This window comes from Dipodomys ordii, unplaced genomic scaffold, assembly GCF_000151885.1.
Source record: "Dipodomys ordii isolate 6190 unplaced genomic scaffold, Dord_2.0 Scaffold36, whole genome shotgun sequence".
NCBI lineage: Eukaryota > Metazoa > Chordata > Mammalia > Rodentia > Heteromyidae > Dipodomys > Dipodomys ordii.
Window position 1 is genome coordinate 5,904,899 of NW_012267252.1, and position 24,512 is coordinate 5,929,410.

At 57.0% G+C, this 24,512-nt stretch overlaps 3 protein-coding genes across 4 annotated transcripts in view; 2 read left to right on the top strand and 1 right to left on the bottom strand.

Moving 5' to 3' along the window:
- The first annotated feature begins 963 nt into the window (after positions 1 to 963).
- Positions 964 to 8,387, top strand: Nfkb2 (nuclear factor of kappa light polypeptide gene enhancer in B-cells 2 (p49/p100)). Of its 2 annotated transcripts, XM_013017788.1 has the most exons (23): positions 964 to 1,038; positions 2,252 to 2,344; positions 2,600 to 2,678; positions 2,787 to 2,827; positions 3,065 to 3,163; positions 3,244 to 3,395; positions 3,646 to 3,752; positions 3,843 to 4,001; positions 4,289 to 4,393; positions 4,524 to 4,609; positions 4,692 to 4,830; positions 4,993 to 5,118; positions 5,228 to 5,425; positions 5,499 to 5,640; positions 6,002 to 6,116; positions 6,201 to 6,414; positions 6,561 to 6,730; positions 6,856 to 6,958; positions 7,071 to 7,222; positions 7,347 to 7,416; positions 7,611 to 7,783; positions 7,909 to 8,023; positions 8,115 to 8,387. In XM_013017788.1, exons 2-23 carry the CDS (start codon positions 2,324 to 2,326, stop codon positions 8,240 to 8,242), a joined length of 2,694 nt encoding a protein of 897 aa, XP_012873242.1. In that variant the 5' UTR covers positions 964 to 1,038; positions 2,252 to 2,323; the 3' UTR covers positions 8,243 to 8,387. The 2 variants fall into 2 exon arrangements, with proteins under 2 accessions (XP_012873242.1, XP_012873243.1); XM_013017789.1 differs by lacking the exon at positions 964 to 1,038 and having other exon boundaries at positions 2,092 to 2,344.
- A 104-nt stretch (positions 8,388 to 8,491) lies between these two features.
- Positions 8,492 to 23,865, bottom strand: Psd (pleckstrin and Sec7 domain containing). Its single transcript, XM_013017787.1, has 18 exons — positions 23,793 to 23,865; positions 22,849 to 22,907; positions 21,022 to 21,758; positions 20,661 to 20,763; positions 19,833 to 20,193; positions 18,712 to 19,152; positions 17,165 to 17,359; positions 16,922 to 17,002; positions 16,638 to 16,750; positions 16,033 to 16,091; positions 15,843 to 15,932; positions 12,350 to 12,393; positions 10,951 to 11,141; positions 10,795 to 10,865; positions 10,519 to 10,676; positions 10,234 to 10,378; positions 9,578 to 9,721; positions 8,492 to 9,300 (listed from the first exon to the last, which is right to left on the bottom strand). Exons 3-18 carry the CDS (start codon positions 21,673 to 21,675, stop codon positions 9,076 to 9,078), a joined length of 3,075 nt encoding a protein of 1,024 aa, XP_012873241.1. The 5' UTR covers positions 21,676 to 21,758; positions 22,849 to 22,907; positions 23,793 to 23,865; the 3' UTR covers positions 8,492 to 9,075.
- Fbxl15 (F-box and leucine-rich repeat protein 15) overlaps positions 22,743 to 24,512 on the top strand; it is a 5,807-nt gene continuing 4,037 nt past the window's right edge. Inside the window, exons 1-2 of the mRNA XM_013017593.1 lie at positions 22,743 to 22,836; positions 23,044 to 23,234. Of these exons, the coding sequence (XP_012873047.1) occupies positions 22,743 to 22,836; positions 23,044 to 23,234 (285 nt within the window). The remainder of the gene's footprint in view (positions 22,837 to 23,043; positions 23,235 to 24,512) is intronic.

The following is a 24,512-nucleotide window of genomic DNA, read 5'->3' on the forward strand; positions in this document are numbered from 1 at the left end:
TTCTAATATTCTATTTTTTTTTCTTTTTTTGGGTCCGGTCATGGAGCCTGAAATCTGGGCCCGGGCGCTGTCCCTCAGCTCTTCAGCTCAAGGCTAGCACTCTACCACTTGAGCCACAGCGCCACTTCCGGCTTTTTTGCTTTTTGCTTATGTGGTGCTGAGGAATCGAACCCATGTAAGGCAAGCACTCTACCACTGAGCCAGCATCCCAGCCCCAAAATTCTAATATTCTAATACTCCAGCTGTCTCGGATGGATGAGTAAGTCTCCCAGGTAAACACTTTCCTACTCTTTCTCAACCCAGAGCTCCTGAACCCAGGTCAGTCTGAAAACTTGGTGCACTCTGAACCTTCCGCTTACAGTTAAGTTTTAGAACCAGCCGTCTTTTCCTGAAGCTTTGAGACTAACAGACCCAGTGCCAAAGCAAGAAGGGAAATCCTAGGGGTCTGTACAGCGTTTCTTTGTGGCTCCAGAGAGGCCGCCAGGTGGCGACCTGGGACTGACCGCAAGATCAACTTCCTTCCTCTTCCCTTAACTCTTCCCAGCAGGGGGCCCTTTTGGGGCCCGCTGTCTTCCCCTTGGGGTTCCCCGGCTTCAGAGGCAGCCAAGTGGTAGACCATGCGAAAGCCGAATGGCAGCGGGCGCTCCCAGCCGTCTAGGGCAAGCCAGGATGGGATGAAGAGACCGGAGTCCGGATTCTCCGCTGGGAGAGGCACTGGGTCTGCGGCCCACCTCCCACCGGTCCGGCCGCCCGGGCCCAGCCGCCCTGGGCCCGCACTGGGTAGAACTTCCTACCAGCTTCCGCCCTCCGTGAACCTTTCTCCTCTGAGGGGGCGTGCCTGCGTCTCTTCTGATTGGCTATTGGCGTCCTGGAGTTAAACTTTCAGCCAATGAAGAGGAACACGGGGCGTGACGGACAGAAACGTCACGGGAATTCCCCCCTCCTGGGGGCCAACAAGGGGCTTTCCCGGTTGGCGAGAGTGGCAAGACATTCGAGGGTCGGGTCGGGAGAGGAGCCGGAACCAGAGCCGCCGCCACGGTGAGTGGCCGGGTCCAGACCGCCGGGTGGCCAAGAGACGGAGCAGGGAGAAGGAAGGGGCTTGAGGTGACTGACCCCTGGGGCCGGAGAGCCGCTGACGCACAGAAAGCGCACACGAAGCAGACATGTTAGTACACGTCGTTCAGACATACACCCGCTCTGGCGCTGGCGAGGGCGCCGCGGGCCCGCGGCCGGACGCGCACCACACATGGGCAGACGGGCGTGCGCATCTGCACACCAGTGCCTGGACACACACACCTTCCACGCACGAACTCCAAGAAATGCTTACCTGTCCTCACCCAGCCGGTGTGCTCTGGCAGGTGCCCGCACCGAGCAGCTCAGGGACATTGCACACACGCAGGTGGACACCATGCACACATACCATGCGGGCACCAGAGCCGAAACACACTGGTGATGGACGCACACAGACACACGAGTTACACCCGGCTGTGGGACTGGGGCGCGCAGAGGTCAGCGCGGCGCCGAGGCAGACCGGGCAGGTGCAGCGTGCGAAGGTGGGCAGCTAAGATGTTCCGGGAGGGAAAGAAGAGCCTATCTATCCCCACGGAGATTCCGACCCCCTTCCCGCGGCCCAGAACCCCAGGGGCCCGCTGGGAAGGGCCCCCCGCCTACAGACCATTCGAAAAGGAGGCTGCCCGGCGGCAGGAATGCCCCCCTAAAAGCCCCCGGGTGAATCAGCCGGGGCCTCCCTCCTGGCAGAAAATCCCAAGGTTGCTCCTAGGTGGGTTGGGAGAGAGGGGGACGAGTGGGGACCTGGCTTACAGTAAAAGACCCTCGTGTCCGCAGCACCTGCCTGGGGGGAGGAGGGGGCTCAACCCCTTCCCCCTCCCTCCCCGGGGCTTCCCACATTCTCAAAGCTTCTCGGCCCGCAGAGCCTCAGCCAGAGGCCACAAGCCGGCGGGCGTCTCCCGCCCCTCCTGCTCCGGGGCGGGGCCAAGGCGTCATTTCCAGGCCCGCCCCCCTGGCCCCGCCTCCCCCTGGTATTTTCGGGACTTTCCTAAGCTGCTCTAACTTTCTGCCCCTTCCCCGGCCCAGCCCAGCTCCGGATCTCGGCCTCCACCGGATCTTACTCGCCACACCCAGACGGGCAGCGGGAAGAGATCGGACCCTCCCCAAAATCCGGGACCCCCCCCTCCTTCACACCCCTATCCTGACCTGTTCTCGCTCCTCTCACCACTCCCCTTCACTTTAGGCTGGCGCATGTAACTCTGGGAAGGCGAACTAGGGGCAGAGGACAGCAGAGAACCGGGTCTAGCCCAGAGTCATGGACAGTTGCTACAACCCAGTGAGTCACTTGCACTAGCCCTGAAGGTGGCCCGTGCCCCCTGTGTCTGTCTGCTTGTCTACTGGAGCCTCCTCTGCTTACTTGTTCCTGTATGTTTATCAGCCTGCCTGTGGGTCTGTCTGTCTGCAAACTGATTCTGAAGGGAGCTTTCCAGTGGGCCTGAGGAGGAGTGACTACTGAGGACTTGGCACTGGGAGGTGAAGGGCTCCGGAGTGCTCAGAATCAGCTGCCACCTCCTCCCTGTCTCCAAACCAGGCTCTGGGTGGCATCCCCGAATATGATTTCAAATTCAGTCCTTCCATTGTGGAGGCCAAGGATCCAGCCCCAGAGGCAGGTAAGTCCACTGACCTCCCCTTGGAAGAGGGAAGTAAGCTTGCACCCGCCTTCCTTCTCTGGGAAGTGAGCTCGGAGCCTGACTCAGGAAGACCCTTTTTGTCCCCAGCTGATGTCCCCTACCTAGTGATTGTGGAACAGCCTAAACAGGTAAGTGAGCAAAAGGATGGTATGGGAATGGCTTTAGGAACGTGTAGGATAGTTATAGCTGGGTCTAAGGTGGTGTTTGTGGATCTGATGCGTGTATGCTGCCGATCGTAGTGCATGTGTGGCAGGGAGGGGATTCTAAGGCAAAGAGTACTGGCCACTGTCATCGCTGCTGGCCAGGACTGTCTGCTTAGGGTGGTCTCTCCTGATCGCAATGTCACTGTGCCATCTAATCTTCAGCGAGGCTTCCGATTTCGATATGGATGTGAAGGCCCCTCCCACGGAGGCCTTCCTGGGGCCTCCAGTGAAAAGGGCCGGAAGACCTATCCCACCGTCAAGGTGAGCAGGGACAGTGCTGGAGGGTAGGCTAAGGGACAGTATGTCCAGGGATGTGCCTGATAGATCGCTGCGCCTCTCAGATCTGTAACTACGAGGGACTAGCCAAGATTGAAGTGGACCTGGTAACACACAGTGACCCACCTCGCGCTCATGCCCACAGCCTGGTGGGCAAACAATGCTCGGATCTAGGGGTCTGCGCCGTGTCTGTGGGGCCTAAGGACATGACTGCCCAGTAGGTATCATCTAACCCTGGCCCCCACTGATAGCCCGCATTAACTGCCAAGTCTTAGGCCCAGACCACCTGCGTACTTAGCATCTGATAAAAGGGAGAGAATAGTCTTGTCCCCAAACCTAAGGGCCCAAGTATAAACTACAACAGCTTCCTTGTAGAACAGGGGTTAGGTTGAGCCTGCCAGTGGGGTTGCTGCCTCAGAAGACAAAAACATCACGGGCCAATGTCCCTGACTCCTTCTCCTCCCCAGATTTAATAACCTGGGTGTCCTGCATGTGACCAAGAAGAACATGATGGAGATTATGATACAAAAACTTCAAAGGCAACGACTCCGCTCCAGGCCCCAGGGCCTTACAGGTATAGGGGCAGGCAAAATGAGTGGTGCTCATGGTAAGAGCAATGGAAGAGGGGGAGCCTATGGGGGTCACACATGTGTTCACTACCCAGAGGCTGAGAGGCGGGAACTAGAACAGGAGGCCAAAGAGCTAAAGAAAGTCATGGATCTGAGTATTGTGCGTCTGCGCTTCTCTGCTTTTCTTCGGGCCAGCGATGGCTCCTTCTCCCTGCCCCTGAAGCCCGTTATCTCCCAGCCCATCCATGACAGCAGTGAGTATCCTGACTGGCCAGGGTGCCAGGGATGAGGAGGAGGGAAAGAATGTGGGGCACCTTCAAGCTATATAGTCACATCGATCTGGGTTTGAATCTGACCTTTCCATGTGTGAGCTGAGTGGTCTTGAACAGATCTGAGTGTGGCTTCTGCCTTTGGTAAACAATATAAGTAATTCCTGAGGTTACTAAAAGAATGAATGGCCCCAAAGTCCCGGCTCCATCAGTATATCCCTGGCACTGTATCATGTCAGCTAACTCATTTCTCACCCCACCACTCCCCCCAGAATCTCCAGGGGCTTCAAACTTGAAGATTTCCCGAATGGACAAGACAGCAGGCTCTGTACGGGGTGGAGATGAAGTTTACCTGCTTTGTGACAAGGTGCAGAAAGGTGAGGCTAGAGCCCAGACTGGGCAGTACGGACAGAGACGTGTAAGATTGAGGGTCAAGGTAAGCTCCGGGGCCAGTGGACCTGGAGATCCTACCAGGAGCCAGTGGCTACGCTTCACTTTTCCCTGCAGATGACATAGAAGTTCGGTTCTATGAGGATGATGAGAATGGATGGCAGGCCTTTGGGGACTTCTCTCCCACAGATGTTCATAAACAGGTATTTGGGGACCAGGGGTGGAACTGAGGTGAGACAGTAAGGCAAAGGCCTTACTGACACTGTGTCTCTCTCCACCCCCCAGTATGCCATTGTGTTCCGCACACCTCCCTACCACAAGATGAAGATTGATCGGCCTGTAACCGTGTTCCTGCAACTGAAACGCAAGCGTGGGGGAGATGTCTCAGACTCCAAGCAATTCACCTATTACCCTCTGGTGGAAGGTGGAGCTGGAAGGGACTTGAGGACCGCCGATGGGTTGGAGGGGGCAAGGAGGGACTGGAGGCGCCCAGGAGGTGCTTCCTGGGAGCTGATTTGAGGATTTGGAGGGAAAAGGAATTCAGGCATGATCCGTGGGTGATGGGTTTAATTCCCTCTTCACCCAGACAAGGAGGAGGTGCAGCGGAAGCGGAGAAAGGTCTTGCCCACCTTCTCCCAGCCCTTCGGCGGTGGTTCCCACATGGGCGGAGGCTCTGGGGGCTCGGCTGGAGGTTATGGAGGAGCCGGAGGAGGTGAGGGGGTTCTGGTGACCCCGAGATGGGAAGAGAAGTGTGGGAGAGGAGAAATCTGGGAGAGTCCTGGCTAATGCCTTGCTCCCTACAGCCTGGTCTGTACCCACAGGTGGCAGCCTTGGCTTTTTCCCCTCCTCCTTGGCCTACAGCCCCTACCAGTCCGGCGCAGCCCCAATGGGGTGCTACCCGGGCGGCGGGGGCGGGGCGCAGATGGCGGTGGGGGCGCCCAGCGGGGATGCTGGTGAGGAAGCGGCCGAGCCCGGCACCCCGCAAGGGGAACCTGAGGCTCCCGACGCGCTGCAGCAAGGTATGGACTCCCGAGTGCGGGGGAGACACGGGGCCAGGGCCTATAGGGCACCCACACTGTGTGTCGTCCCCAGCCCGCGAGTACAACGCGCGCCTGTTTGGCCTGACGCAGCGCAGCGCCCGCGCCCTGCTGGACTACGGCATCACCGCCGATGCGCGCGCGCTGCTGGCAGGACAGCGCCACCTCCTGGCGGCGCAGGATGAGAACGGAGACACGTAAGCGGCACGAATGGGGAGTGGGGGAGTGGAAGGGAGGCTGGAGTCCAGAGGCAGGGAGTTGGGGCAGGGGAGGGACCAGCAAAGAGCCGGACCCTAGAGTTGAATAAACCAGGTCTTAAAGTCAGACCTTGCTGTGTTCTAGTTCTGTTCATGGTACCTAATCTCTCCAAACCGTGACAGAGGGCAGAACAATAGTAACTACCCCAAAGAAGGTGCAGGAAAGATTAAGTTCAAGTACAGTGATGATCCAGGTTCAACAGGCTCCAGTGCAGGAGCCTATGAGACAGTGGGATTCTGAGGGCCGAGGATGCCGAGTGCCTGGACTTAGTAGGCTAGAATCTCACTTCCCACCCTCCAGGCCACTGCACCTGGCCATCATCCATGGGCAGACCAACGTCTTTGAGCAGATAGTCCATGTCATCTACCATGCCCAGCACCTGGGCATGGTCAACATCACCAACCACCTGCACCAGGTGAGGGGCAGCTGCTGTGAGGGGAGATGGGCTGGGAGGTATCCTAAGCTGTGTGAGCCTGGCTCAGCCTATCTTCTTCCCCAGACGCCCCTGCATCTGGCAGTGATCACTGGGCAGACAAAGGTGGTGAGCTTCCTGTTGCAGGTGGGTGCGGACCCAGCACTGCTGGATCGGCACGGAGACTCGGCGGTGCACCTGGCACTGCGGGCAGGTGCCGGGGCCCCAGACCTGTTACGTGCACTGCTGTGCAGCGGGGCTCCTACTGTCCCCAAAATGTTGCACATGCCTGATTTTGAAGGTAAGTTCTCTATCTCTTCTGGGCCAGAGGTGGGGAGCAGGGAGGGCATCTGGTGAGTAGACAAGCAGCATCAAGGTTGACTAGTCAGGCTGCTCAGGGGCTACTTTGGTGTCACAGCTGCAGACTGGATACACTGTTTCCCGTAGGACTGTACCCAATACACCTGGCAGTTCGGGCCAGAAGCCCTGAGTGCCTGGATCTGCTGGTGGATAATGGGGCTGAAGTAGAGGCTGCAGAGAGGCAGGGGGGGCGGACAGCCCTGCATCTAGCAACAGAGATGGAGGAGCTGGGGTTGGTCACCTATCTGGTCACCAAGGTGAGAATGAAGATTATCGAAGGGGTGGCTTGGGGCTAGGGGGGACCTAGAGGGAAGAGGAGTGTGTGTAGGGCTGGATCCTTGGACCATGCTGGGGGGTTACCCACTCTCTTGGCATTCCACAGCTTCATGCCAACGTGAACGCCCGGACTTTTGCTGGAAACACACCCCTCCACCTGGCAGCTGGACTGGGATCCCCAACCCTCACACGCCTCCTTCTAAAGGCTGGTCAGTTACCCTCAGAGGCCAAGGGATGAAAAGTGTGTCACCCGGTTCCCCTACCTCGCAGCCCTTCATATGGTCCCCCACTGTCCCTTCTTAGTGACTGTCTATCTCCTAGGTGCTGACATCCACGCTGAGAACGAGGAGCCCCTGTGCCCAATTCCCTCACCCCCTACCTCTGGGAGTGACTCAGACTCTGAAGGGCCTGAGAGTGACACCCAAAACAGCTTCCGGGGTCACACGCCTCTTGATCTCACTCACAGCACCAAGGTAAGGAGGCCAGCCTGGCAGTAGCTGCACTAGGGCACCAGGCACCTCCTGGGCTTGAGATTGGGGAACACACTGTGGGCTTAAGGATGAGGAGGTAGTCAAAGCTGTCTCCCCCGCCCCCCAGGTGAAGACTTTGCTACTAAATGCTGCTCAGAACACCATGGAGCCCCCGCTGGCCCCACCCAGCCCAAAAGGTGAGGTATTTCTAAATCCTAGATGCTTCCTCACCCCGCTTCAGAAGGTAGAGGCTCCCTTTTCTCCACCCTTAGTTTCCATTTGTTGCCCATGACCGTCTGTCTTGTCTGTCAGGTTACCAGGGAGAAAAGCAGCTTCCTGGTATCTGTGTTTCCGCTCACCTCAAAGAACTGACATGTCTGTGTCCCCTCAGAGTCAGAGCTGTCACTCGGGGATGCAACTCTGCAGAACCTGGAGCAGCTACTAGATGGGCCAGAAGCCCAGGGCAGCTGGGCAGAGCTGGCAGAGCGGCTGGGGCTTCGCAGTGTGGTGGACACATACCGGAAGACGGCCTCACCCAGTGGCAGCCTCCTGCGCAGTTATAAGGTGGGGCTGGCCTGTACCTTACCAAGCCCCCAGCTACCTTCCCTGCCTTTCCTGTGTTCTTGGCTCCAGGGTTCCCAACCCTACACTCTAAGCTTCACTCAGACCTCCTGCCTCTTCCTTTTCAGCTGGCTGGTGGGGACCTAGCAGGTCTGCTGGATGCCCTGTCTGATATGGGTCTAGATGAGGGAGTGAAACTGCTGACAGGTCCTGAGTCCCAAGACAAGCTGCCCAGTACAACAGGTAAAGGGGAAGACCTGGAAGGTGGATTTGGGCCTGGGATGGGAGGCCTGGGGCCTTCACTCTCCAGCTCTTTTCCCCTGTGTCGCCCTAGCAGAAGTGAAGGAAGACAGTGCCTATGAGAGCCAGTCAGTGAAGGAGGACGAGGCGGAGAAGCTGGGTCCCCCCCCTGAGCCCCCAGGAGGGCTTTCTCATGGGCACCCCCAGCCTCAGGTGCACTGAACTGCTGCCCACCCTCCACCCCTCTTCCCGGACCCCTCTGTACAGCATCTTCATTTAGTCCCAATCTTATTTAACAGCTCATGTCTACACCTCAGCTGAGGTGAATAAAGGATTTCATGGGAAGTGGAGGACTCTTTTCCCAACTGCTGGCAGCCATTTTTTAGTATGACTCCTCTGATAGGACTCGTGTCTCTGGAAGCAGCTTCCGGTGCTGGCCCCAAGCTGAGAGTACAGAAGGAGGCCCAGCTGGCAATTCAGAGCAGTTTTAATGAGGGTGGAGGCTGTACAAAGGGCAGGGCCCATGGAGGGAGGCAAGCAGGCTGTGCCGCTCAAGCCTGTGGATGGGGTCTCCACACGGACGCCCTTTCTCCACTTCTGGAAACAGAAGGGGGAGCCCTTGGGGAGAAGGAGGGAAACCAGCTCAGCCCCCATTCCTGGCAGGCACCAGAACAGAGGGGTTGCTGGTGTCAGGGTGGGTGGTCTCAGCAAAAAGCAGAAATGTCATCAGGCCTCCCCCACAAAAAAAAAAAAGAAAGAAAGAAAAGAAAGAAAAAGAAAGAAAGACCACATCAAAAGTTCAGGGGCCCTGGCCCCTCCCACCCCCACCCACCCTGTACCAAAAAGTGCAAAACATTATCACAAAAAGGGGGTCTCGGAGAGGCCCTTAGCCTAGGCTCCTGCGGCCCTTGGCCAGCCCTGCCCTGCCCCGGACACCGCGTCCGGCGCGGTCGGGCCCTGGGCCAGAAGGCCCTTGTGGGTGGCCCGAGCCAGGCAGGGCCGTGTCATCATGCAGGTGCCACAGCGGGCACCGCCACCTGAGCTCCACTCCCTGCTCAGGGTTTTCTCCTCGCGCTGCCTGATCGGGCCTCTGAGCTGGACCGAGAGACCCGGGGCTGGCTAGGTAGGTTGGGCCGCAGAGAGGGACTGGAGTGAGGCAGGGGGAGTCCATCCTCCGTGCTTCCAGCCTGGGCCAGGGCTGCCTCTATGGCATCCAGCTCTTCACTGGCTGCCTTCAGTTTGACCCGGAGCAGCGCCGCGTAGGTGCCATAGCGGGATTTCTGAGAAAAAGGCCAAAGGCCATAAGAGCCTGCTCTCCTCCCTCGCTCCCCCCCCCCACCTCACAGATAGGCTCTAGACAGGCTCTCAGGACCTAGGGGCATGGAACATTTGACATGCATGCCACTCCTTACCTAATAGGTGTGGAATCTTAGCTTCGTTCCCCAGAAGACAAACCTAAAGCTCAAAAAACCTACCCAAGGTCACCCAGCTGGTCACGTTCCTAGGGCTGGGCCTTCTGGGGGACACCAAGGTGCCAGGCAGGGAGAATGTCCTTACCTCAAACTCCAGGTAGGCCTCCTTCTGCCGCTGTTCGTCAGCCTCCTTGCCTCGGGCCTTCTTCCCCAGCAGGGTGGCTCTGTGCTCACGCAACTCATTTGCCATGGCCTTCAACTTGGCCTCATGGGTCCGAACCTGCTCCTCCTAGCAGCCAGAGGAGCCTGATCAGTGTCACTAGTCTGCACAGTCTGTAGTATCTGCAGTTTGTTTTGTGCTGGTATAAAGGCTTAAACTCAAGGCCTTGCACTCTTACTCAGCTTTTTCACTCAAGACTAGTGCTCTCCCACTTGCACCATGCTTCCAATCCAGCATTTTCCTAGTCAGTTGAAGACAGAATCTCTCAGACTTTTCTGCCCAAGCTGCCTTCAAAGCATGATCCTCAGATCTCAGCCTCCTAAGTAGCTAGGATTACAGGCATAAGCTACCAACACTCAGCTCTTCGTGCAGATTTTGACAAGGTGCCCCTTTGAACAAGCAAAGCACCATGTCAGGGTTTTCCAGCTTGGCACGCCGCTCTGGGGCCAGATTTCAGCCTCGGCTGGCCAGTATAGGGATGTACTAGACAGGTACCTAACAATACACAGCCTAGAGTACAGCGGCCTGGGCCTGCCCCACTCTAACCCACCGTCACTGTGACCCAGGGGGGCTGTGGCTACCTGGGAGAGGCGGGTGGCGGCGCTGGGTAGCAGAGGGCGGCTGAACTTCTTTTGGGAACTAACAGCAGCTGGGAAGGGAGGCGCAGAGAACATGGCGGCCACCACATTAATGCGAGTGATCCAGGACTGCATCTGCTCCAGGCTCCTAGAGAGACAGCACAGCGCCTAGGATCCTGGGCCTAGGGCTCCTGTCCAGGAATGCCCAGTCCATGCTTAGCACATGGCGAGAGAAGGAAGGAGGCCATGGAGGAAGGTGGGAGTTGGGGTGCATGGTCTGGCACTTACGGAGCCTGGAAGAGGAAGACCCGCCAGTCAGCTGTGCGCAGGTAGAAGACATGTGGTCTCTTGCTGTAGTCGCTGGCACGGGTGGCCAGGGCGTGGTGGATGCTGATGGCATTCTTCAGCTCCACCTCAGAAAGAGCCTTCCCAGGCTGGTACTCCTCCTGCAGGGGTGCCAATCTTGTCTTGCCCCAGCCCCAGCCTGGTCCGATCCTGGACACCAGTTTCCCTCTCCCAAGCCAATAAAGACCCCAATCCCTAAGTCTGCCCCCCCCCTCGCACCTTCTGGAGGTAGAGGATCATGCCCTTGAGAATCCCGTGGAAGCTCTTCCAGCCCCTCTTGCCCCGAGGCGCTGCAGGAAGTAAAGCAGGTCATGGAGGCCTAGGGCAGGCCCACACCCCTCCACCCCCACCCCACCCTCACACCCGGCCACATACTCTTCCTGCAGTCAGGGTCTGCGTGCACCTTTCGCACCAGGGTTCCGTGCTTGTAGACGGCGGCCCCAGGCTCGGGGGTCAGGTCCAGGAAAGGGCTGGAGCCGCTGCCACTGCCCCCACTGACCCTCTTGATGACCTTGGGGTTGGGGTCAGCCAACTCAGATAGAGAGCGCCTCAGCTCCTCCTCGTCTCTGCAGGTGTGATTACCTCAGGTGGCTGGCCATGGAGCCACAAAGCCCATGGGCCCTGATTTCTGCTCCCCCCCCCCAGGGCTTGGGATTTGCTAAGGAGTGCTCTGCCATGTCAAGGTAGTAGTCCTTAAGGCTGATTATTGCTCCCAGGAAAGGGCCACAGCTGGGCCTTCTCCTCATATGGAACATTTCCCATTCTCTCCACTTCTCACACTGACTCTCACATCCTTCACTAGGACCCACACGTCTGACTCAGTTATGTCTTAACCACACCTAGCACTAGACTTTGCTCATAGATGGTTGGCTAAATGGTGACAAAAGGAAGAAACAGCTTCCTCACGCACCCCCACCCCACCCCACCCCCTGCTCCCCAACATCCTGGTCAACAAGCTCTGTCAGATAAGAAAAACGTGAGATTCTGTCTGGTCACTTCCTTGGCAGAGAACCTGCAGTAGCTTCCACTGCTCTGCCAACGTCACATCTCCCCAATACCACTATAAGCCATTCCTGCAAGGCCTGCCTCCATTTCCCCATTCCACACTCACTTTATCCATTTCTTTGTCTCACAAATACCAACTTATTTCCTCCCCCCAAATGCTTCCCCTCCATTAAGGTTTGTCTGTCTCAGTCTCCTGAAAGCCTCCCCTCTACCCTAATCCTGAGCACTACCAACTAAACTCAGCAGTGACCTGACACAGTAGAAAGAGCAAATACAAGCCATTTACTGATGTTTAAGGGAGGGCTCAACTGTCAGACTAGGGGCCCAAGGCCAAAACTAGACTTCCTGCCTCAGGCTGGGCTCTTCCAAGACGGAGTCTCTGGTTCTACCCAAAAGGGACATAGCTCCTTGTTCTCTGATATCTGGACTCCCTCAGACTTGAGAAGGAGTCTCCCATGCTACTGCGTAGGGCTATACTTCCAGAAACATCTGCTTTTCCTCAGGCTGCCAGGGGACCTCCTTCTATGGCTCAGTACCCCTCTTTTGTTCCAATCCAGCTTAGAATAACAACCCAGCCAGAGACAAGCCAGACCCCCAAGTCTAGACAAGCATCTCCAAAAAAGGAAGTGAAGCAGCCTCATGACCTCTTAAGGCCTCTCTCTCACACATGATCTCTCCCCTGTACCCATAGCCCTGGACTCCTGGCCTCCCCAGGTAATCCCTTCCTCATGGCCCAACCCTAACCCCACCTCGTGGCCCCAGGACTCACATGGCCCACTGCAGCTTCTCATTCTTGATGGAGCTGTATAAGGCCTGGGGAGGAACAAATCACAGGGTTGTGGGTCAGTACTGGGGAAAGATGCAGTAAGTCCCCGCAATGTCAGGGCTCAGAGCCCTCTACCTACTTGGAAGAGGAGACAAAATGAAGGAGGAGGGGTCAGCAGGGTATAATGACAACAAACACAGGCTCTAGAATATGCAGTATGAAGACTCCAGCCCCACCACAGCCATAATAGTAGCTGCATGACTGGGCAGGTAGCCATGGGGAAGAACAAACATAGCAACATGTGGGGGCAAGTGGTTAGCACAGGGAACCCTGCACAGGGAGCCCTGCATACGGCTGATGCATAGTAGCTGGCAGTTGCTATTATTATCTTTGTTGTTATTAAGGGGCTCTCCTGCTTGGAGCCTGGTGAGAGAAGCACAACTCTAGGGGATTGGGAACGAGCAGCCCAGGAAACTCCTTCCCCCAGCCATGTGCTGTTTCCACAGGAAACAGACCTTTGCCTCCCCTTCCTCCCCCCTCCCCCATAAAGGATTTACCCTCTTCACTCCTTCCTTGGCAAAGAGAACACACTCTCAATAGATCTCAACCCCAGGATAAGCCTTCCACCAACCCAGCAGCAGCATCAAGCCAAATACCAGGGCCCCAGCTCCCTGCCCACAGGAACACTTCACGTTGCTGCTGAGCAAACATTAGTCTGAAGCAGTTGTTTTCCCTTCCAGTCCCTTCCCATCCCAAAGTGTGGGCTCCTCAACCAGTCACTTCCCCTTTACAGGGGAGACATTTGGGGGCTGTGGGGTGGTAGAGGATAGAATGACCTCCAGGAGCAATTAAAAGGATTCTCTTCTTGGGAGTGGCCGGGAATATGGGTCCACGCCAAGGACTCCAACTGTGGGGGCGCCTCTGCCAGCCTGTCTGTGAGTGGGTGTGTCCCCAGCATGTGCCGTGTTTTGCTGTGTGTGCCTTATGACACAGCCTGCGTGTGAGCTGGGTGCAGTGGTGACGTCGGTGCCTTCCCCAGGATGGGACGCAGCCCCCCCTTTACTCCCCAACACACCACACCGTCCACAGCTATACCTAGCCCTAAGCTAGTCAGACATTTCCACGCCTTCATACCCTGCATCCCACAGCCTCCACCCAGAACAGGATGGGCACAAGCTGGCAAGCGATAACCAGCACACACCTGGCCCAAACTCAATGCCAATCAGCCCCTGGACCCCACTCCCCAACTCTCTGGACAGGACATTGAAGTGGCTCCCAAGATCCAACCTGCAACCCTCCAGCCTTCCAGTTCATCCCTTGCCCAGTCTCAAGGCCCCCTTTGCCTACAGCACACCTTCCTTCCTTTGAAGGTCCAGAGCCCCCTCAGATAGAACCATGTCCCAACTCCCACCTACAAAACCCTCCTCATTCCCAAGGTTGGTGAGGCCCACCTTGGCCCTCCTTGCAAAGTCTATGCCTACCTCTGTCTGCCCACAGCTCTGTCTCTGTTGGAGCCCCCCCCCCCAACACACACACACACACACACACACACACACACACACACGCGCACATTTGTCCCCATCAAAGCTCTTCTCTGCTCCGGCCGCCCCTGGCACCTTTCTTAGCCTCCCCATCGGTCGCCCCAAGCCCGGCGTGGGCCGCGGCTCCCACGCCCTCACCGCCTTTTTCTTCTTGCGGCTCTGCAGGCGGCTGACCACCAGGTCGGTGTAGAGCACGGGCTTGAGGCTGCGCGAGCGCTGCGGCCATCCGTAGCACAGGGTCTCGGCACCGCGGTGGGTGCGCCCGTAGCGCACGGAGCACAGCGAGCGCGAGCGCAGCCGCCCGGCGCTGCTGTGGATGCTGTTGACTCCGATCATGCTGGCCCGGCCGGCGCGCCGAGACCCCCGGCCATGTCCCCCCGCCCGCCCCCGGCCCCCGGGCCGCCCGGACGGCCGGCGGACAGCTCCCCGACAGCCAGCCGGCGCGAGCGCCCGGCCGAGCGCGGCCGGCTCCCACCGACGCAAGGAGCGCGCGGCTCCAGCGCTCGGCAAGGGAGAGGGGGCGCTGACTGGGAGGGGAGGGCGAGGGCTGGGGGCGGGGACCGCGCAAAATGGAGGCGCCCAAGCGCCAGGGGGCCCTCGGCGCTGCCGCTAGGAGGGGCCCGGAGGCCAGCGGGGGCGCATGCGTGGGGGCTGGGGTGGGGGGAGCGCTTGGCTCCCCAGGAGCGCGGAGCATGGGCGGCGAAAGCCGGCTGCCAGGAGAGCGTGGAGCTCCCTCTAGGCTCGGTTTGTCTGGGGGCTGAGGGTAAACGGAGAGGAGGGTAGGACAGCCCTCGCTTCATCAACTCACCCGCAGATACCCCAAAGCCCAGGTATGAATCCCGCCTCGCACTTACTTGAGCGCCCCAGTTCAGAGTCGTACTTAGCTAGCCAAGAGCATCAATTCACATTTACCCCCAACTTATAGGCACGTCAAATCAAGATATACGCCTCCAAATTTACCATACACCACCACATCACAGACAGATGTCATTATATATAATATATGGAATATGATATATATCTTTCTAAATATGATATATATCATATGTGTGTATGTGTGTATAGCTATGTATAGCACAAAGCACAAACATCCCAAGTCACACGTATTCCTTAATTCAGGTATCCCGCCACACATACACAACACACAAATATACCTCAAACTCACAGACACCTCACCTCCCAGTGGATGCCCCCATTCAGATGCATCCCCAAATTTATAAGCCCAGGAACCTCAAGATCAGTCACCCTAGGACACATCCTGTGCAATCACATGTATGTAAAGATGGGAGCTTCTTCAAGTGAGCCCAGGCCTCCCTGGATTAAAAAGTCACCCCATGGGGGGGGGAGAGGAGTGAACCCCAGGACAAGGACACCCCCTTCTCCTACCCTCATCCAAAGTTCCCTTCCCTAACTCAAGTGCTGGTACTTGGGTGCAAGAGCCTGCTCCCCAAGGAACTAGAAACAGTTATTCAGCCTAGTTTTGCGCTCTTGCTAGGAGACCTTGGAAAAGCCTTTGCCCCTCTTGGATCCCTCTATCTCTGGGTCCCTCAAGGTCTTGGCAGCCACACACAATGGGGTAGATGTGTGTCTGTTCCTTCTGACCCGACCCCCTCCCCGCCGTGGTGCTCAGTAGCCACTGGAAGAAGGAACCCTAAGCATCAAATGCAGAGTCCTGGGCCACCTGCTCACGCGTTTCCCAGAGCTGGTTTCCCCTCCCCCGTCGCGCAGCCGCGAGCGGACTGCACACGTGTGCGTGTGCGTGTGCGCATGTCCGAGAAAGCCTGGTGGGGGGCTGGGCGAGGGGGCGGTCCCAAGGCTGAGTCACGGGAGCCAGAGCCGAGCCAGGCCTGCCTGCTCCGGTCCTCCCCTCCCTCCTGTTCTGCAACTCTGCTGCAGACCAGCCCCACAGCCCTTCCCCTCCAATGACATCTACCCCCAGCCCCCACCCCCGACACCTTGAGCAGCTCCCTGGGGAAGTCGCCGCCATCGTTGAGGCCCTCCAGGTTCCCAATGAAGTCCCCGCAGGTCATGCGCTTCCCAATGTTCTAAGGAAGGAAACAGTGGCCTGTGAGCTTGAGGGGGCCCTCCCAGGGCCTGTATAGGGGCCTGTTTTCTGGCTCCCATCTGCCCGCGGTCCCTACTCACATGGCCATGGAGATCTGTGTTGAGTAGCATGAGGGCACAGGTCAGCGTGTGGGCGCCGTCTAGAGGAAAAAGGCTTGGTTAACCTTGGCCACCAGTGACTCTTCCCACAGCCTTCTTTCCCAACATCCCTCTTCATCACCAGCCCCTTTTCAAGACCCTCTTAGATCCACTTAGCTAAGAGAAGACCTGAATCCTGTTAGTGAACCCTCCTCATCCTTCCTCTTCTAGAAGATCCTCAGCAAGAACCTCTCCCCATTTCTGCCTCCCTGACAGGGCTTGGCCCCTACCTGTACTTGCCTCTAATTGCTAATCACCAGCCAGGTGACCTCACACCCTTACGTGCAGACCAGAGCAAATGCCCACTGATGCCATGCACTGTCCTTCACACATGAATGACTATCAGCAAACACTCCTGCCACCCAAGCACTAGCCTTTGCTACACAGGTGATAGGTCCACCTACATGCAGCCCCCTGGGCACTGTCTGGGCACATGCATGTTCACACGCCTGTAGACGTGTATTCATTCCCTCCTGCATACACATGTGTTCCAAGCACACGAATAGTGCCCAGCCCATCTGCCTCAGTGGATTTCTGGGACAGCGCACCTTCGGAGGACAGGGCTTCAGGATTGCACTGGAAGTATCGCTGGGAGAAGTGGGCCAGCACCCTCTCCCGTTCCTGGGTCTCACCCATTAAGGCAAGTTCCTTCAGAAACACCCTGGGGAGGGAGAAGACAGGATGTCAGCCCCATCCAAGGTAGCCCTGGCTTTCTGCCATGCCCAGCCAACTTGAGAAAGGGGGTGTCAGGACAACTTAGAGGAGGGACAGGGGCTCCTTGCACACCAAGCCTGGATAAATGGGGACTGCCCTCCCAGTATTCAACACCCACCTAAGAGCTTGGTCCAAAGTCATGCCTGTGAAGATGAAGAACTTGAGGTACTCTCCAGCTACCAGTTTGCTGAAGTCATTGCTGTGGGCAGGGCAGAAAGACAGGTAGTGTCTCAAGGGGAAGTATCAAGGTGCCAGCTGGGGTCTCCCTAGTGACTCTAGGAGTATTAGATGGAGGTGGAGAGGCACTGCCCCCAGGATGCATGCCCTTGCCCCCATCTCAGCCCCAGCCCAGTGGCTTTACTTCTTGCCCAAGTGTCGTGCCACATCGGCCTTCCTGAAGCCGTCTAGTCGGTACAGCCTCTTGGCTAGGCGCTGAGCAGCTTCCAGATCTGCTTTCTGCCCATTGGACAAGGTATCTGTGCTTCCCAGGGCCAGACGTTCAGTGCTGTCCAGCTCTGAGTCTGAGTCGGACACCAGCTGGCTCAGGGGTGGTTCACTGTCAGGGTAGAACACCAGCTCAGGGTTGAGCAGAGCCCTCCAGAGTTATCCACACCATCCCTCTGCCTCCAAACCCAGAAGACAGAGAGGGGATAGGGACATGGAAAGGGCATATTCATCCCCCCCCTCTCTCTGTCAGTCATTTATTTATTTTTTTGTCAGTCATGGGGCTTGAACTCAGGACCTGGATGCTGTCCCTGACCTCTTTTGCTCAAGGCTAGTTCTACTACTTTAAGCCACAGTGTGCGCCACTTCTGTTTTTCTGGTGATTAATTGGACATACGAATCTTGTGGACTTTCCTGCCTGGTCTGGCTTTGATTTGCAACCCTTAGATCTCAGCCTCCTGAGTAGCCAGGATTACAGGCGTGAGCCACCAGGACCTGGAGGAAAGGGCACATATTCTTTTCTCTAGGGATAGCTTTCTTTTCACCAGCCAACTCCATCATTACTACCCTCTGTGGAAGTCCTGTCTCAAGTCTAACTAACTCCCAGGGGCTGCAGTTTGCTGTTAGATATAGATTCCTCATCTTCATTCTGGCCTTCCTCACAAGTCTTCGGTTTCTGAGAATAGGGGCATAGGTGGGGTAGGATGGGCTGCCACAGAGGAAGAGTGAAGGGTCAGGCAAAAATTTGAGAGCAGAAGAGGCACCCTCCTGCTTCCAAGTCTCTCCTCCTCTTGCATTTTAGAAAGAGGAGCTTCTCTTTGAGCCTACCCACAAAAAAGTAGGTTCTTGGGGTTAAGATGTTTAGGGGTCAGGGTATGCCTCCTCTATCCCCTTTCTCTTTTCCCCCTTCCCTTCCCACCCCAGCTGCTCTATTTGCAAAGCCACCTGTCACCCCAGAGACAGAGGCCGGAAACTCCTGGTTGCTAGGCAACCCTGTCTCCTTGGCCACCCCCTTCTGTTGCCATGGCTTCCGTGACTGAGTGTGTAGCTGGGGGGGGGGGGAGGCAGAAAGGTTAGGCTGTAAAAGGACTTTCCTGGAGCAGGATGAGAGATGCCTGAATGGTGGTGGGGGGAGGGGGAGGTAAGAATGGGAGGAAGGTGATGGGAGGGACCACTGACTGCATCTTTGGTATAAAGCCTCCAAGCTGAATGAGGGTGAGGAATTCCACTTGGGGAAGAAAGAGCCCTCTAGGAGAGAAAGAGGATGTTGTCTGGGGATCCTTCAAAACTGAATCATAGTTTCTCCAATCACTGGGCCTGAGCCCACGGGGGGACCTGCAAGGGGCCAATGAAAATCATTCTCCAAATAGGAAACTAGACATCTGTTAATCACCCCCACTCAGGGGTCAGGAATATAAACTACTTCCTCATACTAGCAATCTGTCCCTTAAAGGAATTACTCACCTGCCAAGGGGTGCTGCCCCCAGCCCGAGGCTGTCCTCTGAGTGGCAGGGGCTAGGGGGTTCCCTCCCTGAGGCCAGCTTGGTTTTGGCCTTTGCTTCCTCCTCCTCCCCTCTCTGTGTCCAAGGACCATCAGCAGCAGAGCTTGTACCAGAATCTGGTTCAAGAGGGGCTAGTGGGGCAGGGGCAGGTGGGTCGGGTCGGGGAGCTGGGGGTTGGGGAGGCAGCTCAAAGGTGAAGAAGGGGCTCTGGGTTGGGCCAGGTGATGCCAGAGCCTCCAGTGAAGCAAGGCTGGTGTAGGAGGTGCCCTTGGCCCGGTGCGACTCCAGGATGGCTTCAAACACACAACTGAAAGAGTCGGGCCCATCAGCTGAGGGGCTGGTCCCAGGTAGAAAGGGCACAGGCGACTTGAGAGGCTGAGGGTGAGGCATTTGGCTCCCTGGCCTATAGGGGCAGGGAAAAAAAAATCTGATCAGGGGCCCAGAGCCAGATGTTGGACAGCATTTCTTTGAACTCTCTCCCTAAATCTATGAAGGGGGGTCATCATCCCCTTCACAATGGCTCAAGCATCCTAAGGAAAAAGAAAAACCACTGGGTGCAGAGCCCAAGAAATTCAATGTCTCTGCTGCCTCCCAGCCCCACCCATCGCCAGCACCCAATCCCCCTCCCTTTCTCACTGCTAATCTCCCTTTCTCCTCCTTTCCCCTGATCCGCTTCCCTTCTGCCATCCCATTTCTATTTCTGGCAACATCTTAGGAAAAGATGAGGCTCCAAGCTGCAGTGGGGTGTGAGACAGAAAGGAAAGCCCCACAATCCCCAGTCTCCTGCTGGGTCCCAGGATCTGGACTGATGCTCCCATGTCCCCTGACGGGTTTCTAGTCTCTGGCCCCTGATCTTTCAGAACCCTGCTTGTTCTGGTTTGCTGGCCCCACACCTCATAGGATCTTGCTGAGCCCTCACATTCCCAGTGCTCTGCCAGGCCTCTGTCCTCTGTCTGGAAACTCCTGCTTATACTGTCACATTACCAGTAGGAGCCAGCCTGATCCTGAACTCCTGACCCTCCCAGCTCTGTCCCTGGGCTACTGGGAAAGAGAAGTCATTCTTCTTTCCAGGTCCCCACTTACCGGGCCCCCTCTGAGGCCTCAAACACCTCGTCATCCACATCCTCTTCCCCTCCTGCCTCATCCTCATCCTCACTGCCACTGCCCAGGCTGGAACGAGGGCCAGGGCATGGGCTGGGACGTAGGGCGAGTGGACGGGCAGTGCCAGGAGGGCCCTCAGAACTGGGCTGACTCTCGATGGCAGAGTCAGCCTCCTCTCGCTCAGCCAGCACCTCATCAATGTCAGTCTCGCGGTAGCACCTCAGGGGCACTGTATCCAGATCCGTTTCGGAGTACTTGGCTGCTCGCCCCACAGCCACCCCAGAGCCCTGCCCGGAGCCCACCCCATGAGGACATGGGGGGGCCTTCTCTGGGGGCTTAGCACCTGTAATAATCATAGGCATCCAGGTCAGGAAGGTTATCCATATTGGGCCACTGTCTTGATCTTGCAAGCGGAACTCCCCACTGCTCATACTGGCAGGAAGTTCTTTTACTGTCTAGCCACCACTCCTGACACAACCTTTGCTTGATTCTGATGCCAATGGAGCTCATTTCAAACCATGTTCTTGTCACATAGCTTTGAGAAGTCTGAAGGAAGCCAATTCCTTTTTTACTCCGAGGAAGTGGACCCTTGATGTTCTGCCCTCCCCTTCCTCTACCACCCAGTTGTCTGCAGGGCACAGCCCAGCTTCTCTGCAGTCCAGATGGGAAGACTGAGGGCTAGAGGGGCTTTGGATGACTCAGGATTCAGAAAAGATGGAGGCAAGATTTGAAGGAAGCCACCCTACCAGCCCTCAGCTGCTCTGGGGGAAGGCCCTGCCCTCTTTGCCTGGCCGAGATCCTAGGCCTTACCTGAGCTGGGGGGGTCCAAGGAGCCATAGAAGAATTCCCATTTGGCTCGAGCAATTCTCTGAGCGTGAGAGGAGACTTCCCGGGGGGAGGACCAGGTATCCCCCTGTGCCATGGAGGGAGAGAAAGGTACAGGCACCCAGAAATAAAGCCAAATATACAAGGACACAAGAATATGAAATAGAAATAAAAGCACATATGGGGTCGAGATGGAGGTTCAGAGACAAACACAAAGGGAAAGAGAGATTTGGGATATTAATGGACTCAGAGTGATCAGGAAAGAAACCCAAGTCTGACACTAGGGTAAGCCTTGCACCTTCATGGAGGCCCAAAGGCCCAATGGAACCCAAAGCAACTTGCATACCTGGTTCAGGAATCCAGCATGAGCAGGTCCTCGGAATAATGTGGCCAGGTGCTCAGGGGGACCCCCCAGCCCATTGGGGAGAGAGGAGTAAAGGCCATCTGCCCCAACCTGGGATGGGACTGGTGGCCCACATAAGGGGTCCCGGCTGCCAGGAAGGGTAGAGCCTCCTCCCGCTGGGAGTGGGTCTGATGTGGAGGCTTCCAGCCGCAACTTCCGGTTGGAGCCAGGCCCGAGTGCTGGGGTAGGCCTGGGAGGAGAAACTCCACCTAGGTCCCAGCTCCGACTCAAACCTCCAGGAGCAGGTAGCCCATTCAGTGGCTTCACACTGGCCTTCTCCACAAAGCGAAAGATGACTACAGAGCTCCGGGCCCCTGGCGGAGGCTGCCCCGTGGGTGAAGAGGGTGCCCAAGGTGAGGGGGCAATGCGGGGTGAGGGGGGGGCACGTAGAGGTGTACAAGGTGCTGTCACACGTCCCAGGTCCCGGCCTCGGGGACCAGGACCTGCCACTCGTCGTAGCAGGGAGCCTGTGCTGCCATACATGCTGGCTGGGGGGCTTTGTGGTACTGGGCCTTCGGGGAGCCAGCGACGGGGACATCGTGGTGGGGAGATGGCACAGTCACCTTCTGAACAAAAGCGCATGGCACCCTGGGCCATGCTGGGGCCGGGGGTCAGGCTGGAGGGGCAGGGATGGCAAGGCCAGGTGGGGAGTGAGGGGGCTGCATGCTCTTCGGATAGGCCTGCAAGAAAGGAAGGGAAGCAGGGGGTCAATTGCCAGGGAGCTGCGCCTCTAAGAGTTCTAAGGACATAATCCTGCCTGAAATACGGCATCATTGATCCTAGCCTTGGAAGCGACTTCTATGGCGATCTGAGGAAAAAAGTGTCATCCACTCAGGGAGCCCTGGTTCTCCTACTACCTGGGGCTCTGAGAGGAGAGGGGAAGCCAGCTCAGAAGTTCAGTGAGCTGAATCTCTGGAGCAATTTGGATCTACTTCAGATGTGGGGGAGGCTGATTCCCCACATCTGGATCAAGAGTGTCAGCCAATCATAATCAGACAATCCTAGATCACCTATTGTCCCTCTTGTGGGGGTCCTTCACTCAGGGAGGGGAAACAGTCCTCCTGGAAGGGGAGGAAGAACAGGGGTTATGTGGGGACAATGAAGAGCTTAGAGGCACAGGGTAGAGAGGAGGAGAGAGGCCTGAACAGAGGCCCCTACCCCCAATACACATATGCTGAGTAGAAAAGAGACATTCTCCACAAGAGTACACACAAATGCATGCACACAGGCACACACACACGCACATATATGGGTGCACAGCTAAACAGATTCATAGGCAACACCCTCTAGTACACACAGACTCAGACACACGTACACACACTGCTCAAAGACACACCCTCATACACTCAGTCATAACAAATATGTGTGTAATGGAAAGGCACATGCTTGTTTTACACACACAACCTCATCAAGCAGGAACATACAAAGACGTACCCAAATATACACATGGGTTCTCATCCTCCAATGCACATAGACAGGTATATCAGACACAGACATAATCACAGAGTCAAATTCACAAATGCATTCACACACTCAAACACGGACACAAACCCTCCCTTTCCCTAAACGGGTCACCACGATTAGGGAGGGGCATCTCTCCTCCCTTCCTCCCCGCTAGGTGTAAGACAGATCTTGTCCAGCCCAGGAGGGACCATAAAGGGGTAATGGGGGCTTCTGGTAGCAATGCGGGGCCACCTGCATTCTTAAAGCTTAATGGGGGCCCTGCTCAACCCCAGTGCAGCCTCCACTCAGAGCCACGTCAGTACTCACCGCGGCTCGTCCGGAGCTGGAACGGAGAAGAGGCAAAGGAGAGGCTGGGCCCAGCTCAGCTGTGAAGGCAGCGCGGCTCCCGCTCTCTCCAGGCCCGCCCGCCTCTCAGTCCCTCCTCCACTCCCCCTCCCGCCCCAGCGCGCAGCTCAAGCAACGCTAATCCCTCCCTCCCCCCCCACCTCCCTCGTCTTTCAGGGCCCGGAGTCCCAGAGGTTGCCAACCCCCTCTTCGCCAGGTCCCGGCTGGGCTCTCCCGCCAACCTAGGACCCGCTCCAGACGAGGGGGAGAGCATTGGGAACCCCAGGTTGCTTCACATGCCCCACCCCAGTCCTGTCCAGGCTCTCGCCCACTGCCTCCTAAGCCACACGTTGGGCCCAGCTGCACACGTGTGGCCCGCTCCGGACCCCACGCGTGTCCCTAGGAGACTGCCACATGACCTGTTACATGCCACACGCGCTCCCGCCCCCACGAGCACGCGGCCGCGCACAGCGCACCGTACGGGTTTAGACCGGACCCGCCCCCTAAATCCAAGGACCAACTATGGAAGGCACGGGAAGGAAACGCGGTCTGGAACCCTTCTGGGTTCTGAGTTTCAGACCCAGGAGACCTAACCCTGACCACCCACCTTGGGTGTATCAGGAGGAATAAGTCAGACTTGAGAATTTCCTTGCTGTCTGAGTTATTGCTCTCCTCCTTTCAGGGACAAAAGGTTAGACGGGGTGACCCCAAGGCTGGAGGAAGTGGAGCAAAGGCATCCCTTGTGCCCTTAGCTAGGGTGAGAGGGGATCTGGCTATTTTAAGAAAGCGCCACACGAGTTACTATGGCAACAACTCTCCTTCGGAAGGCCAGGATGGGCAGACGATGCCATCGGAAGGAAGAAGGGGGTCGGTTCGGGCGGTCAGGGGGTGCGAGGACCTGCGAGGCGGGGGAGTGCGGGGCTCACCGCGGGGAAGGGTGACGCGGATCCCGCGTGGTGCTGAAGGGGACAGCGCCAGATTTGTCGTATGGCGCAGGCGCAGAAGCACGAATGAAGTGGGGAGGGAGAAGAGGCGCGCGGCCCGAGGTGGCGCGCGCCCACACAGCTGTATCTCTGCAGAGCTCAGTCCTGTCTACTCCTTTCCCACGCCGGCTGGGAAAGATGTAAGCCCCTCATCCAACTTGACCCTTTTCTGGTCCTGTCCGGGGGCTGGCTTCTCCCTTGTTACGTGGACTGAGGTAGCCGTGGAAAGGATATCTGGGTTCTCTTCGTGTTGTTTGATCCTGGCCAAGGAGCTTTCTCCGCAGGATCTCAGATTGTCCATTTTTAAAACGGAGTGATAGTACAGACCTGCCCATTTTGCAGAAGTGCCCAATGCCCTGAAAAGGTATGGGAAACAGCTTTTGGTACAAAAAGGCAGCTGAAGTGGTTGCACAGAAGGGCTTAACCATGAACCATTGTAGTAGTGGCCCTGGGGTGCCTCACATTCACCATACCCACCCCTTGGATCATGGGTGAAAACTATGGAGGAAAACTACGTGCTCCTCAGGAAGGAACCTGGGGCTAAGACCTAGGGGTGAGGGCTGAGAAGGTGGCCTAGTGGTAGAGTGCTTGCCTCGCATGCATGAGGCCCTGGGTTCGATTCCTCAGCACCACAGAAGCAGAAAAAGCTGGAAGTGGTGTTGT

What these genes read in the sequence shown, in the direction of transcription:
- Nfkb2 (XM_013017788.1), top strand. Translation starts at nt 2,324, where the DNA reads ATGGACAGTTGCTACAACCCA. An exon ending in AGACCTATCCCACCGTCAAG is followed by an intron (nt 3,164 to 3,243) that starts GTGAGCAGGGAC and finishes TGCGCCTCTCAG; the next exon opens with ATCTGTAACTACGAGGGACT. An exon ending in CAGGATGAGAACGGAGACAC is followed by an intron (nt 5,641 to 6,001) that starts GTAAGCGGCACG and finishes CCCACCCTCCAG; the next exon opens with GCCACTGCACCTGGCCATCA.
- Psd (XM_013017787.1), bottom strand. Translation starts at nt 21,675, where the DNA reads ATGGCCCAGGGTGCCATGCGCTTTTGTTCAGAAGGTGACTGTGCCATC. An exon ending in ACACAGATCTCCATGGCCAT is followed by an intron (nt 15,933 to 16,032) that starts GTGAGTAGGGAC and finishes TTCCTTCCTTAG; the next exon opens with AACATTGGGAAGCGCATGAC. An exon ending in CCGCCACCCGCCTCTCCCAG is followed by an intron (nt 9,722 to 10,233) that starts GTAGCCACAGCC and finishes TCTGGCTGCTAG; the next exon opens with GAGGAGCAGGTTCGGACCCA.